The sequence below is a fragment of the Ranitomeya variabilis genome, chromosome 2 (genome assembly GCF_051348905.1).
Source record: "Ranitomeya variabilis isolate aRanVar5 chromosome 2, aRanVar5.hap1, whole genome shotgun sequence".
NCBI lineage: Eukaryota > Metazoa > Chordata > Amphibia > Anura > Dendrobatidae > Ranitomeya > Ranitomeya variabilis.
This window is the reverse complement of record NC_135233.1, coordinates 100,294,099-100,310,697: the sequence shown is the minus strand read 5'-3', so window position 1 is coordinate 100,310,697 and position 16,599 is coordinate 100,294,099. Positions and strand designations below refer to the sequence as shown.

Genomic DNA, 16,599 nt, shown 5'->3' with positions numbered 1-16,599 from the left:
TGTCTTCTATGGGGCGGCATTTATATGGACAAACCTTTCAATTTCCCCCCCCCCAAGACCACTGCCTCAAACCTCTGAGCCACCAATGCCATTTGTATGTGTTGGGGATGAAGCTTTTCAGCTTTCCGAGCATCTTTTGAAACCCTACTCCAGCCGTAGTTTAACCAATACTAAAAGACTCACACGTGCAAGGAGAATGGTGGAGTGTGCGTTTGGGATCCTAACCGCCAAATGGAGAGTTCTACTCACATCCATTAACTTGAAGACAGACACTGTGGATGAGGTGGTGAAAGCGTGTGTTGTCCTACACAATTATGTTATATCCAAGGAACAGCTTTCCATTGAGGACCACTCTTCCGAAACCACCTTGGCGGATTATAGCAACCAGACATACAGAAGTTCTGCCAGTTTCCAGAACACGGGATCACTTTGCAGAATATTTTATTTCACCCCAAGGAAGAATACACTGGCAGGATGAGAGAGTTTAAACACTTTGTATGTACCTAGTAATAACTGTAACCTTTACCCATGTTGTGTACCTGTTGTTTTTACTTTTACCCATGTTGTGTACCAGTTTGGTTTTTACCTTTTACCCATGTTGTGTACCAGTTTGGTTTTTACCTTTTACCCATGTTGTGTACCAGTTTGGTTTTTACCTTTTACCCATGTTGTGTACCTGTTTGGGTTTACCTTTTAGCAATGTTGTGTACCAGTTTGGTTTTTACCTTTTACCCATGTTGTGTACCTGTTTGGGTTTACCTTTTAGCAATGTTGGGTACCTGTTTGATTTTAATTTTTAAGGATGTGCATCTGTTTGGGTTGTTCCCAAAGTATTAGCTGTTACCAATAAACCTTGTTTAACAAAAGTGTTTCTTGTATTTATTCATTAGGGACAAATAGAGTTTTCAACCAAAAAGTTTTATTAACAATATTAAACAACCAAAAAAACACACAGGTAACTATAGGTTTTCATACATCGGGGTGGAGATACTGTTGGAGGGGCTGTCGGATAGGGACACTTCGACAGTGGGAGTGTGCAGAGAGGAATGTGTTGGTGGTGGGGAAGGATCAATAGGTAGCGGTGAAGGAGTGGAGAAAGCAATTGAGCAGGTGGACAAGAAAGTGGGATTGGGGTTAGGAATTTGGTAGGATGGAGGGGTGTAGGTTATGGATTGGGAGGCAGAAGGAGTGATGGGTGGAGAAGAGGGTTTGGAAGAGGGTGATAGAGGCTGTTGGAAGTGGGCAGGGAGAGGAGGCGAGGATGAAGTAGATGGGAAGTTGTAAGGGTCGTGATCATCATATAGGTGGGAAGGGGCACGGGTGGGAGGCTGGTAGTGTGGCTGGTGGGAAGGGACACAGGCGTGAGGTTGTTAGTGTGACTGGTGGGGAGGGGCACGGGCGGGAGGCTGGTATTGTGACTGGTGGGAAGGGGCACGGGAACGCTGGAAGTGTTGTGGAGTTTGGGACGTGGCACGGGTACGATGTGGGTGATGGTGATGTTGGTGGGATGGGTCACGGTCTGGTTGGCGGTACGGGTCAGGAGGATGGTAGTGGCTGTAGTGATGGACAGTGGAGGAAGGTGGGGCAGTTGATGCATGGGTGGCAAGAGTATCTGCTCTTGAGGCAATGAGCGCTAGAGTGGACTGGCAGGATTCCATTACTTGCATCTGCTGAGAAGTAGATAGCGCCTCCATTTGCTCAAGTATCGACTGAAAAAAAGTGTTGTTCGGTGACTGTCTTGCCTCTGAACGCATCGTTACCAGAAGTTTATGCATCTCGAGTATACTTTTATTTATGAAATTGAAACCTGCAGCCATTTGCTCGGACAAAACTTTCAGACAGTTCTGGAACGATGCGTTCAGGTGCAAGAACTTGGGAGCATAACTATGTACCTGACCCCTCTGCCGAAACCGCCCCGATGCTACAGGTGTACTAGAGGTGGCTGCAGCAGAGGGGTGGGGTACAGGAAACGCTATGTCCTCACCAGCAGCTACATGCAATGGAACCGGCCAGGATGCTCCAGCGCTCGTGGATGGGAAAGAGGGATCAGTAGAGTGGGAAGGTGCAGAGTGGGAAGGTGCAGAGTGGGAAGGTGCAGAGTGGGAAGGTGCAGAGTGGGAAGGTGCAGAGTGGGAAGGTGCAGAGTGGGAAGGTGCAGAGTGGGAAGGTGCAGAGGGTTCCTCACTGTCAAAGTGTCCCTCGGTGGCGGCCTCCTGAGGGATCGCCCCAGAAGGGTTCAACTGTGCTGCAGGCTCCCGAGTGCTCCCGACGGTTCTGTGGAAGAAAAGAGAAAAACAAAAAATGTATATACTGTCAGTGCATGGCCCTGGCTGAAAGAGCAAAAGAGGTTTAGACATGTAAAACATTAGTGCATGTGGTGGGTAATACTTACCTTCGGGTGACCATCGTTGACCTGAGGAACGACAGGGCCCTTGCATATTTGTACGTGCTCCTGCGTCCTCCAGATCCACTCGGGGCCCGCATCTCTTTGTTGAACTCCTTCTTAAAGCGATCCCTGATTGACCGCCACCTTTTCACAATCCGCTCACCTGTTAAAAAAGGAGAAAGACAACTTGGTTAGAAACAGCATTTTAGAATGCATCACCAAAACTGAACTGAGGATACTTACGTTCTTGAATCTGGGCCCGAACATCAAGGTCCTCCCACCTCGGTATCAGTTCGCAGCAGATTTGCTCCAAGAGTCGACGGGTCACTGAGAGATCAGCATGGCGGCGGTCACCCATATTCCACAACGGCTCCCTGTCTCTGACAAGATCGATGAGGAGGTCAATATCAAGGCCGGCCTCCTCAACGTCCGATTCTTGAGCACGCTGTGAAACCTGTTTGAAAAGGGGGAAAAAAAATTAACACCAAATTTGAAACATTGCTAACCTCCCCCCCAAAAATAAAAAACCTACACGACGACGGCCGCCACGAGAGTCACGCCGATGACCCTGGGAGCCTCTGGAAGGACCTCTTGCTTGGGCACCAGATTCCGAACTCTAGAAGCAAAATTAAAAAAAATGTTGTGCTTATTGGTAGCCATTCTATGTGTTGCGTGCCATATGATATATATGTTTTGTATGTGTTGTGTGAGGTTTGAAAGTATCAGTTTCTATGTGTTTTGTTGTAAGTATCTCGTGTTATGTTTTGTGTGTAGTGTAGGGTGTGTTTCCGCAATACATGACAGATACATACCAATTGTGAGCCCTCTCCGTGTGTTTCTCCACCCCTTCCCTCTTCTTCGGGGAGCACCTCTTCTACTGGGGAGTCAGCTTCATCAGCTTCCTACGATGAAAGATAAAAAAATACATTATAGATACACACACACTCACACACACTCACACACATTCACACACACACACAACGATGGAGCAAGAGAACTTATGTTCATATTTACCTCTGTGCGTTGACGACGATGAGGAGGGCTCCCTGAAGACATGGCTGAAGCCTCAGGCTCTCTGCTCTCTGGCAGGCTCTGTGGCAGGCTCTCGGCTCTGTGGCAGGCTCTCGTCTCTCTGGCAGGCTCTCGGCTCTGTGGCAGGCTCTCGGCTCTGTGGCAGGCTCTCGGCTCTGTGGCAGGCTCTCGGCTCTGTGTCAAGCTCTCAGCTCTGTGGCAAGCTCTCTGGCAGGCTCTCAGCTCTGTGGCAGGCTCTCGGCTGTGGCAGGCTCTGTGGCAGGCTCTCAGCTCTGTGGCAGGCTCTGTGGCAGCAGGCTCTCGGCTCTGTGGCAGGCTCTCGGCTTTGTGGCAGGCTCTGTGGCAGGCTCTCAGCTCTGTGGCAGGCTCTCGGCTCTGTGGCAGGCTCTGTGGCAGGCTCTCGGCTCTGTGGCAGGCTCTCGGCTTTGTGGCAGGCTCTGTGGCAGGCTCTCAGCTCTGTGGCAGGCTCTCTGGCAGCAGGCTCTCGGCTTTGTGGCAGGCTCTGTGGCAGGCTCTCGGCTCTGTGGCAGGCTCTCGGCATTGTGGCAGGCTCTCGGCATTGTGGCAGGCTCTGTGGCAGGCTCTCAGCTCTGTGGCAGGCTCTGTGGCAGCAGGCTCTCGGCTCTATGGCAGGCTGTGGCAGGCTCTCAGCTCTGTGGCAGGCTCTGTGGCAGCAGGCTCTCGGCTTTGTGGCAGGCTCTGTGGCAGGCTCTCGGCTCTGTGGCAGGCTCTCGGCATTGTGGCAGGCTCTCGGCATTGTGGCAGGCTCTGTGGCAGGCTCTGTGGCAGGCTCTCGACTCTATGGCAGGCTGTGGCAGGCTCTCAGCTCTGTGGCAGGCTCTCGGCTCTGTGGCAGGCTCTCTGGCTCCTTCCGTCTTGGCAGGGTGTGGCAGGGTGTTGGCTCTTCTGCTTTTTGGCTGGAAATGGATGAAGGCCTCATGGCCCTGCTTTATATATAGTCCAGGGGGCTGACCATAGTTTTGGAGCATGCTCAGTGTAAAAAGCCGGATACGGCCGCCGGATCCGACTTTTTCCGGATCCGGCGCTTTCCGGCGTCCATAGACATGCATTGTTGCAAAAAGCCGGAAAGGCCGGATCCGGCCTTTCCGGCTTTTTCGCCGGAGACAAAAAACATTACAGTAGACTTTTTTCCAGACGCCGCAATTGACTCGCCGTCGGCATCAAACCGGAAGGAACGCTGGGCCATCCGGCGCCAATAATATTCAACGGGGGAAAATCCGGATCCGGTTTCTCCGGTTTTCAATTCCGTTTTTTGGCGGAAGAGCCGGAATTCGCCTGAAACAAAAAACCTGATGTGTGAAAGCAGCCTAAGTCATGATATAAGTTTGGGTAAAAAAAAAAAACTGCAATGGGACTAAGCCATATTAAGGGCATCAGTAATTAAGCTCCAGAGCTGCCAGATAGGCACATTGACAGCTTTTTTTTTGGGGGGGGTGTATTCCCTCAGCCAATAGCAGCAGCCATCAGTGGGATGACACGGTTCGCACCATCGGGGGTGTATCAGAGAACATCTCGCTCCAGCCGATTGGAACAAATACATTAGACTGATGCGATACACGTCACAGGAGTGGCTTCCAATGCTAAAAATGGCATTATGTACACTCGGGACACCCTGGGGCATATACTTCTACAGGCACACTTACAATGCCTGCCCCAGCCAAGGGATTGGAATAGACCGGCCAGCAAGATGTATATAACACCATAACCTAAGTGATCTCCCACTCAAAGGAATATACTCCCCTCCAGGGCATGAAGTGACCACCCGGAGTGAGATGATGTATAGAGTCTTCCTTTCGGTTCAATCAGCATAGAAAACACATTATATGATTAAACGAGGATCCTTTGTTGACCCCACAATTGGGGTAGGACCCAGGTCAATCACTAATGTTATTAATCAAGGCACTGTAGATACACCTGGTTACCGACATTTATGGTAGGTAGATAAGAATTGTGATGGATCGATTATGACACTGAACCAAGGTGCACGGTGGCTCAGTGGTTAGCACTGCAGCCTTGCAGGGCAGGAGTCCTGGGTTCTAATCCCACCTTGGACAACATCTGCCAGGAGTTTGTATGTTCTCCCCGTGTTTGCGTGGGTCTCCTCCGGATTCTCCGGTTTCCTCCCACATTCTAAAGACATAGTGATAGGGAATTTAGATTGTGAGCCCCATCGGGGACAGCGATGATAATGTGTGCAAACTGTAAAGCGCTGCGGAATATGTTAGCACTATATAAAAATAAAGATTATTATATTTATTATTAAGGTGTATCATAGTACAATGGAGATATACAGTATCCATGAGAATAAATGGGAAAAAAGGAGGGTTGGGAATAGAGGGGGTTTTCCGGGGAGATTATAAAAAAAAACTGAAATTAAGCAGTTCATTGAGGCGGTGAGGACTATATGTTTCTAAACTGTAAATGCATTTCATCTCTCTATGGAGCAACACTTTATCAAAGTTGCCTCCTCTCTTGGGGGATCTAAATAGATCAGTGCCTGAGAATTGAGTTGAGACCCTAAATACAAATCCAGTTGGTCTCCAATTCACCTGTGAAATTAACAGGGAGAGAGTCCCATTTCTAGATTTGCTGATTGAGAGAACAGAGGGACACCTTAAAACAAGCCTACCTCCACTAATGCTCTCTTGAAGTGAATTTAAATATGCAAATTGCCTCTGCTGAAAAAAAGAGGACTTAACTCTATAGCGCCACCTATTGGAGGTAGCGATCCTACAAGTCACAATCAACCCTTTAATGAGTCGTGCAATATGACTTAGGATAAAAGCCAAATCAGTATCTCAATTCGCAGACACGGTGTTTCGGGCTGTTGGCCCTCGTCAGTGCGAAGCATGAGAACTGATTTGGCTAGGTGAGAGGCTCTGGACTGGGGTCTAAGGGGTAACGTTTCTCCTTATGGAGAGTGACATACCAGCTGGCTTGTCAAGGTAAGGAGGCTTATTCGCTGTGCAATGCTCCTCTGGGAGACAGTCACCAACCGGTCCAACTCAGGAGAGACATCCTCACAGGGCAATACTTACACCTAAAGCGTAACTGCTCAGATTAAAAGGACTTTATCAAACAAGCTGATCAATTGTGACAGCGGGTCAGAGATAGAGGATATCTTGATTTTGTCCTCCGTCTGCTTACCCCCAAAATACATACAGGGTCTGAGGACAACCTCGCACATCTGATCACTACGATCGATATGGGACAGCACACAATATAAATATTCTAATTAAGCATTGAGATAGTCTGTTCTCGAGAATGGAAATGATTTTTAATGAAAAGTAACATTTCAAAGTAGTTTATTTTTACAACCTATTTGCAATTGTAGCCCTTTATCATGATGAAAATAACCCTTTAAGCCAAGGATGTCAGCCTTGATATGTTACCAAAAATGTCTACAATTAAGGAAGTGTTTCCTTATCAAATAAAACAGATAACTTTTGGAATTATATAATATGTTATGTAAGAGCATTAAAAAGCATATGACCAGATGGCCTAATTTAAATATGTAATAACAAAGGATAAAAAAACTTGAATAAAACAGATAATTAAGTATGATGCAAACAAAAGTGCCCCCAAACACAGTAAGGCTACGTTCACATTTGCGTTGTGCGCCGCAGCGTCGGCGCCGCAGCGCACAACGCAAACAAAAACGCAGCAAAACGCATGCACAACGCTGCGTTTTGCGCCGCATGCGTCCTTTTTTTAATTGATTTTGGACGCAGCAAAAATGCAACTTGCTGCGTCCGCGGCGCCCGCCGCTGCGGCGCCAGCCGCTAATGTGAACGTAGCCTAAGATATCCCCACAGTGAATTTCCTCCACAGTACCCTCCACACACACAGTATGCTGACCCTACTGTACCCCCCTCCCTCAATCCCTCCAACAAAGAATAGTGACATTGTCACAGTTTAATTCTCCAACTGTAATCCCCACATACAATAGCACTCCATACAGTGTAATGGGCCCGACATACTGCTCCTTACAGTATAACGGGGCCCTGCATTACCTTACATACAGTATAATGGATCAACAGAGTCCTGCATACAGTATCATGGTTCCAATTAATGCTCTTCATACAGTATAATAGCCCCGCAGTGCTCCATACTGTATAATTGGCCCCATATAGTGCTCCATACAGTATAACTGGCCCCCCATAGTGCTCCATACAGTATAACTGGCACCACATAGTGCTCCATACAGTATAATGGCCCCACATAGTGCTCAACACTGTATAATGGCCCCACAGTGCTCCACACTGCATAATGGCGTCAGAGTGCACCCTACAGTATAATGGCCTCACAATAAAAAAAAGAATAAACTACTCTCCTCTGCCCGTTCCCCCAGACCCTTCCGCCATCCCCTCAGAACTAGTGCTACCACCCTCATCTCCCCAGCAAGTGCGTGGCCTGATGAAACGGAGTGCTATTAGGGGGATGGTGCATGAGCTGAGAAGAGTGGCGCGCATGCCCGCCGGGAGGGCTCTGCATGCCCCCTATGGCACGCATGCCATAGTTTCAACCCCACTGTTGTATACTGTATATTTACATTACACCTTTGTTCACAGCCATCACAATTCTTATCTACCTGCCATAAATGTCAGTAACCAGGTACATGGACCTGGTATACAGCTATTGATTATTAACATTAGTGATTGACCTGGGTTCTACCCCAATTGTGGGGAGAACGAAGGATCCTCTTTTAATCATATAATGTGTTTTCTATGCTGACTGAACCATGTCCAGCAAATGCAGATGGGAGTACACACGAGCAGCAGATGAAGGAGGATTACTGGAACTGGTGTATGCAGCAGGAACTCAGAGCAGAGTAGCAGGATCACCACACAGGTTCACAGGAGCAGGTGCAGGTGCAAAGCCAGGGAGTCATCAGGAGCTGGATGCAAGGCAGAATACTCTAGCACAGACTAAAGGCTGGGGTGGAGGTATATAGCAGGAAGACACAGTGCACATGAGACCAAAGACGCCATCTTGGAAAAGAGCAGTAATGCACAAAAGGTCATCAAAATGTTCAGAGTCCTGACACACATATTCTCCTGATGAAGCAACTGTAATGGGGCCAAAATGTATAGGAAAAAGTTTTGGGGTTAACAATAATAGGGCTTCACTTGGATACTGACCTTATTAGGACAGGAGTCCTTCACAAGGGGCACGACAGGGGATTACAGGTTCTACATACTGGCCTTTCCCCTTCCTCCAGCGCTGTGTTCCATGGGTGATTGGTAAAGGATTAGGGTGAGATCTTCCCAATTTATTCTACCTGCACTGTGATCGCTGTGGGCACTGTACACAATTCCGTTTTCTGTTTTGGCTGTATGTGCAATATGTATTGTTTGCTGGTTTTTATCTACACTGGGTACTTAAGGTCACGTTTCATTGTTCTCTGTGCTTTACATACAACGAAGCGCATGCGCAGCAGGACGAGGTCTTCTCCCGCCGGTCTGGTGTATGACTGTCCGATAATCACCTGCCTCCTCTGGCAACATCTCACACAGGCGCCGTCACTGAGGGGATGGGAATGTGCAGTAATGTCCACATAGCACCAATGAGCTGATAAATCGATCAGAGCATGTGTCGTCACAGCAATGAGGCTTGTGTGAGATCTCGGCCAGAGGAGGCAGGACACTGACAAACTAATGACCGGTCAGTCACAGACTGGAAGCAGGCGCACGTACTTTAAAGGGTTATTCCAAAAACCGTAAGTTACCCCGCAACTATGGGTGAAAGCGAGTGTCCCCTTTCAGGAAATGTTTCCCTATGCTATTGATAAGAAACTGTGCCTTACTTACCCTCCCCGGGTCCTCGCGGCATCTCCGATCTCAGTTGTTTGGGTGCAATTTTGACGTCATGAATTCTGACAACATTCATGTTGCCGCTGAGCTCAGAGATTGGCTGCAGCGATGTCAAGGTAACTGAACGGCTGCAACCAAACAAGGAAGACCAGGGCAGTGGTGGAGACTCAGCGCAGGACACACGGATGGTAAGTAAAGCAGTTTGTAATTTTTTTTTTTTTTTACAGTGAAATGTGCATATTAGGAAACGTTTCTGAAAGAGGATTTTTTTTTGAAAGGCGTTGTCCGGCGTTAGGGTACAAGTCTGCAGTCACTCTATGTAATCCTCACAGCGCGTGCACTGAGCGGTTTCGGCAGGCGAGTGACAGCAAATATGTGATTTACATACATGTGGTCACATGCAGACTAGACGTGCGCGGCCTCGCACATTGCAACTGTATGGAGCCAGGTCAGAAATGTGTTGTCAGAATGTGGCAGGAAGTAAGCAAACTGCACTTGTGGTCACATGTCAGCCCACTCCAGGTGCCGAAGAATCCTCACAGTGTGCAGAGTGCGCCATGTGCGGGTCCACAAGGCTGCAGGCACATAGAGTGACAGAGTGACTACAGACTTGTACCCAAGGCCGAACCACCCCCTATTAGGCCCCTTTCACACATCAGTTTTTTGCTATCAGTCACAATCTGTTGGCTCGACGGATCCGTCGCAGATTGTGAAAAACTGATGCAACGGATCCGTTTTTTGGACGGACCTGACTAACGAATCTGGCTAATTGGATCAGAGCATGCTCAGTTAAAAAAAAACGGAACCCGTCGCCGGATTCCGTCATTTGACGCCATAGGCTTCCATTCTAGCAAATGACGGACCGGTCACTGTCCGTTTTTTCAACGTACACAAAAAATGTTGCCATGTCCGTTTTCTCTGGCAGCCGGACAATTTTTGTTGAATCCGGCGAATGACGGATGAAACGTAAGGCCATCCATCACTAATACAAGTCTATGAGAATAAAATGGATCCGGCGGCATCAGTCGCTGGATCTGTTATTTTCAAAACTCGACGGATTGCGACTGATGGCAAAAAACTGATGTGTGGAAGGGGCCCAAGGAATAACGTTATTGATTGCTGGGGGTCCGATATGCACTTTCAATTGGGAGTGGTCTGTAATAGGGATCACTAAGACTGGGTGAGAAGGATAACACCGATTGGTGGGGTACTATACAGAGAACACTGAATATTGGGGTACTATACAGGACACTGAATATTGGGGTACTATACAGGACAGTGAATATTGGGGTACTATACAGGACACTAATTGGTGGGGTACTATACAGAGAACACTGAATATTGGGGTACTATACAGGACAGTGAATATTGGGGTACTATACAGGACACTAATTGGTGGGGTACTATACAGAGAACACTGAATATTGGGGTACTATACAGGACAGTGAATATTGGGGTACTATACAGGACACTAATTGGTGGGGTACTATACAGAGAACACTGAATATTGGGATACTATACAGAGAACAGTGAATATTGGGGTACTATACAGGACACTGATTGGTGGGGTACTATACAGAGAACACTGAATATTGGGGTACTATACAGGACAGTGAATATTGGGGTACTATACAGGACAGTGAATATTGGGGTACTATACAGGACCCTAATTGGTGGGGTACTATACAGAGAACACTGAATATTGGGATACTATACAGAGAACAGTGAATATTGGGGTACTATACAGGACACTGATTGGTGGGGTACTATACATTACACTGAATATTGGGGTACTATACAGAGAACACTGATTGGTGGGGTACTATACAGGACACTGATTGGTGGGGTACTATACAGGACACTGAATATTGGGGTACTATACAGGACACTGATTGGTGGGGTACTATACAGGACACTGATTGGTGGGGTACTATACAGGACACTGAATATTGGGGTACTATACAGAGAACACTGATTGGTGGGGTACTATACAGGACACTGATTGGTGGAGTACTATACAGGACACTGATTGGTGGGGTACTATACAGGACACTGATTGGTGGGGTACTATACAGGACACTGAATATTGGGGTACTATACAGGACACTGATTGGTGGGGTACTATACAGGACACTGATTGGTGGGGTACTATACAGGACACTGATTGGTGGGGTACTATACGGGACACTGAATATTGGGGTACTATACGGGACACTGAATATTGGGGTACTATACAGAGAACACTGATTGGTGGGGTACTATACAGGACACTGATTGGTGGGGTACTATACAGGACACTGATTGGTGGGGTACTATACGGGACACTGAATATTGGGGTACTATACGGGACACTGAATATTGGGGTACTATACAGGACACTGATTGGTGGGGTACTATACAGGACACTGATTGGTGGGGTACTATACAGGACACTGAATATTGGGGTACTATACAGGACACTGATTGGTGGAGTACTATACAGGACACTGATTGGTGGGGTACTATACAGGACACTGATTGGTGGGGTACTATACAGGACACTGATTGGTGGGGTACTATACGGGACACTGATTGGTGGGGTACTATACAGGACACTGAATATTGGGGTACTATACAGGACACTGATTGGTGGGGTACTATACAGGACACTGATTGGTGGGGTACTATACAGGACACTGATTGGTGGGGTACTATACAGGACACTGAATATTGGGGTACTATACAGGACACTGAATATTGGGGTACTATACAGGACACTGAATATTGGGGTACTATACGCGACACTGAATATTGGGGTACTATACGGGACACTGAATATTGGGGTACTATCCAGGACACTGATTGGTGGGGTACTATACAGGACACTGAATATTGGGGTACTATACAGGACACTGATTGGTAGAATACTATACAGGACACTGAATATTGGGGTACTATACAGGACACTGAATATTGGGGTACTAACCAGGACACTAAGAGTTTGTGCACACGCTGCGGATTCCATTGTGGAATTTTCCGCAGCGGATTTGATAAATCCGCAGTGCAAAACCGCTGCGGTTTTTACTGCGGATTTATCGCGGTTTCTATTGCGGTTTCCTCTGCGGGTTTTCACCTGCAGATTTCTATTGGAGCAGGTGTAAACCCCCAGCAGAATCCGCACAAAGAATTGACATGCTGCGGAAAATAAACCGCTGTGTTTCCGCGCATTTTTTTCCGCAGCATGTGCACTGTGGATTTCATTTCCCATAGCTTTTCATGGTACAGTAAATGCATGGGAAACCGCTGCGGATCCACAGCTGCGGAAACGCTGCTGATCCGCAGCAAAATCTGCAGCATGTGCACATACCCTGATTGGTAGGGTACTATACAGGACATTGATTGGAGGAGTACTATACAGGACACTGAATATTGGGGTACTATACAGGACAGTGAATATTGGGGTACTATACAGGACACTGATTGGTGGGGCACTATACAGGACACTGATTGTTAAGGTAGTATCCAGGACACTGAATATTGGGGTACTATCCAGGACACTGAATATTGGGGTACTATACAGGACACTGAATATTGGGGTACTATACAGGACACTGAATATTGGGGTACTATACAGGACACTAAATATTGGGGTACTAACCAGGACACTAAATATTGGGGTACTAACCAGGACACTAAATATTGGGGTACTATACAGGACACTGAATATTGGGGTACTATACAGGACACTGAATATTGGGGTACTAACCAGGACACTAAATATTGGAGTACTATCCAGGACACTAAATATTGGGGTACTATCCAGGACACTAAATATTGGGGTACTATACAGGACACTGAATATTGGGGTACTATACAGGACACTGAATATTGGGGTACTATACAGGACACTGAATATTGGGGTATTATACAGGACACTGAATATTGGGGTACTATACAGGACACTGAATATTGGGGTACTATACAGGACACTGAATATTGGGGTACTATACAGGACACTGAATATTGGGGTACTATACAGGACACTGAATATTGGGGTACTATACAGGACACTGAATATTGGGGTACTATACAGGACACTGAATATTGGGGTACTATACAGGACACTGAATATTGGGGTACTATACAGGACACTGAATATTGGGGTACTATACAGGACACTGAATATTGGGGTACTATACAGAACACTGAATATTGGGGTACTATACAGAACACTGAATATTGGGGTACTATACAGGACACTGAATATTGGGGTACTATACAGGACACTGAATATTGGGGTACTATACAGGACACTGAATATTGGGGTACTAACCAGGACACTAAATATTGGGGTACTATCCAGGACACTAAATATTGGGGTACTATACAGGACACTGAATATTGGGGTACTATACAGGACACTGAATATTGGGGTACTATACAGGACACTGATTGCTGGGGTACTATACAGGACACTGATTGCTGGGGTACTATACGGGACACTGAATATTGGGGTACTATATGGGACACTGAATATTGGGGTACTATACGGGACACTGAATATTGGGATACTATACAGGACACTGATTGCTGGGGTACTATACAGGACACTGATTGCTGGGGTACTATACGGGACACTGAATATTGGGGTACTATACGGGACACTGAATATTGGGGTACTATACGGGACACTGAATATTGGGGTACTATACAGGACACTAATTGCTGGGGTACTATACAGGACACCAATTGCTGGGGTACTATACAGGACACTGAATATTGGGGTACTATACAGGACACTGATTGGTTTGGTACTATACAACAGGACACTGATTGTTGGGGTACTATACAGGACACTGCTGGGGTACTATACAGGACACTGATTGGTTTGGTACTATACAACAGGACACTGATTGTTGGGGTACTATACAGGACACTGATTGCTGGGGTACTATACAGGACACTGAATATTGGGGTACTATACAGGACACTAATTGCTGGGGTACTATACAGGACACTGAATATTGGGGTACTATACAGGACACTAATTGCTGGGGTACTATACAGGACACTAATTGCTGGGGTACTATACAGGACACTGATTGGTGGGGTACTATACAGGACACTGATTGGTGGGGTACTATACAGGACACTGATTGTTGGGGTACTATACAGGACACTGATTGGTGGGGTACTATACAGGACACTGATTGGTGGGGTACTATACAGGAAACTGATTGGTGGGGTACTATACAGGACACCGATTGTTGGGGTACTATACAGGACACTGAATATTGGGGTACTATACAGGACACTAATTGCTGGGGTACTATACAGGACACTAATTGCTGGGGTACTATACAGGACACTGATTGGTGGGGTACTATACAGGACACTGATTGGTGGGGTACTATACAGGACACTGATTGGTGGGGTACTATACAGGACACTGATTGGTGGGGTACTATACAGGACACTGATTGTTGGGGTACTATACAGGACACTGATTGGTGGGGTACTATACAGGACACTGATTGGCGGGGTACTATACAGGACACTGAATATTGGGGTACTATACAGAGAACAGTGAATATTGGGGTACTATACAGGACACTGATTGGTGGGGTACCAAACAGGACACTGAATATTGGGGTACTATATGGAGGACACTGAATATTGGTGGTCACTACCTGATGTAGGGGTGTGGCCAGTAGTTAGGGGCGGGGTTACACAGCTGCCTGTTGCTTTCTAGCCCCTGTATGTTCCTCGCACATGTAGCATTCTATACAGTGCTCTACCTGAGCCGTGATGAAGCCATCATACACTCTCCCGCTCTGATCCTGCGGCAAGAGCAGCGGGCATTGAGTGAACAAGCCGGCCGCCATTCCGTCTGTACTGAGCCCCGGCCACAAGCAGGTGACTGACAGCCGCTCTCTGCCGCCTTCCTCCTCACATCAGGAACACGCTGCACAGGCTGAGTCACGTGACCGGGAGGGGCGGCGCTTACTGTGCGACGCTGTGAGTGAAGGGGGTGGGGGAGCAGGAGTACAAGACTAGTGTTCACCACCTCACGGTGTGAGGGGCCTGCTGCACCGGAGCGGACACTGGTCACTCGGTAGGAGGAGGCGACTAGTAGGCAGCCGTGATGCGCGGATACCTTCGGCCTAGAGACCGAGGTGCATGAGCCGCAGTCAGTGTGACCTGGAGCAGATTCGTTACGCGGCTCTATTCCACACCGCAGAGCTGCTATTGCTGAGGTTTTCCATCACTAATTTCCTTTTCCTACACATTGGACATAGAGGACATATGTTATGTGTAAAACACGATTAGTTTCCTTTTGGGGTCTTTTTTTCCTGTGTTATTAGGGCGCTCGGCTTGCACACCTGAGGCTTATTTCACACTTGCGTCGGTACGGGTCCATCGCTAAGCGTCGGCCCGACGTACCGACGCACGTTGTGAAAATTATGCACAACGTGGGCAGCGGATGCAGTTTTTCAACGCATCCGCTGCCCATTCTAAAGTCCCGGGGAGGAGGGGGCGGAGTTCCGGCCGCGCATGTGCGGTAGAAATTGGCGGACGCAACGTACGAAAAAACGTTCCCTTGAACGTTTTTTCGTGCTGACGGTCCGCCAAAACACGACGGATCCAGTGCACGACGGACGCGACGTATGGCAATCCGTCGCGATCCGTCGGCAATACAAGTCAATGGGCAAAAAACGCATCCTGCAGGCACACTTGCAGGATCCGTTTTTTGCCCAAAACGACGGATTGCGAAATTAAAAAAACGCAAGTGTGAAAGAAGCCTCAGGCTTGTTAGGCTGTGTGCACATGGCGCATCCCTCAACCCTTGTGTAAGCAGGTTATGGGATGCAGTATGGACAAAGGCAGACCAAGGGTCAACAAGGGGATTTATTAAACAAACAGTAACTCCTTGCAGGGAGATACAGAGCAACAAGGGTATGAAGTAATTTCCTAATACAGAATGTACTAAAAAGGAAAAAATGTAAACTATGCACTTAACACTTTAGGCTCCTGTCACAGATGTGTGCCTGTCCGCAACTGGGACCATTAGATTATGCCCAAAGGGGGCACAGTTCTGGGGAGAATGGGAGAAAACTTCCCTGACGTTGACGGTGTGCTCCAATGATCCTGACGATGTCAGTTCTCTGGTGGTCCTGACGATGGCGATGTCCTGTTGTGGTCCTGGCGATGGCGGCCGTAGTCTGTGGCTCCAGCACGGGCACTGGCCACAACAGATGAAGGAAGGAATAATCTCTCAGCGGTGAGAGCCCTTACACTAGCAGGCAGGGTGGATAAAAATCAATGTTTTTTAAAAAAAATCAAAAAAATCGGATTTTTTTGATTTAA

General features: G+C 47.5%; 2 protein-coding genes across 3 annotated transcripts in view; both read right to left on the bottom strand.

The window, feature by feature from the left end:
* FANCL (FA complementation group L) overlaps positions 1-15,334 on the bottom strand; it is a 105,583-nt gene extending 90,249 nt beyond the window's left edge. The window contains exon 1 of one of the 2 annotated variants that reach the window (XM_077282763.1): positions 15,030-15,334. In XM_077282763.1, the coding sequence (XP_077138878.1) occupies positions 15,030-15,116 (87 nt within the window). In that variant the 5' untranslated portion in view covers positions 15,117-15,334. The remainder of the gene's footprint in view (positions 1-15,029) is intronic. The other variant, XM_077282764.1, reaches the window with a different exon arrangement.
* On the bottom strand, positions 1,085-2,541 carry LOC143809143 (uncharacterized). The gene is made up of 2 exons (XM_077292290.1): positions 2,393-2,541; positions 1,085-2,274 (listed from the first exon to the last, which is right to left on the bottom strand). Exons 1-2 carry the CDS (start codon positions 2,482-2,484, stop codon positions 1,371-1,373), a joined length of 996 nt encoding a protein of 331 aa, XP_077148405.1. The 5' UTR covers positions 2,485-2,541; the 3' UTR covers positions 1,085-1,370.
* Positions 15,335-16,599: the final 1,265 nt, after the last annotated feature.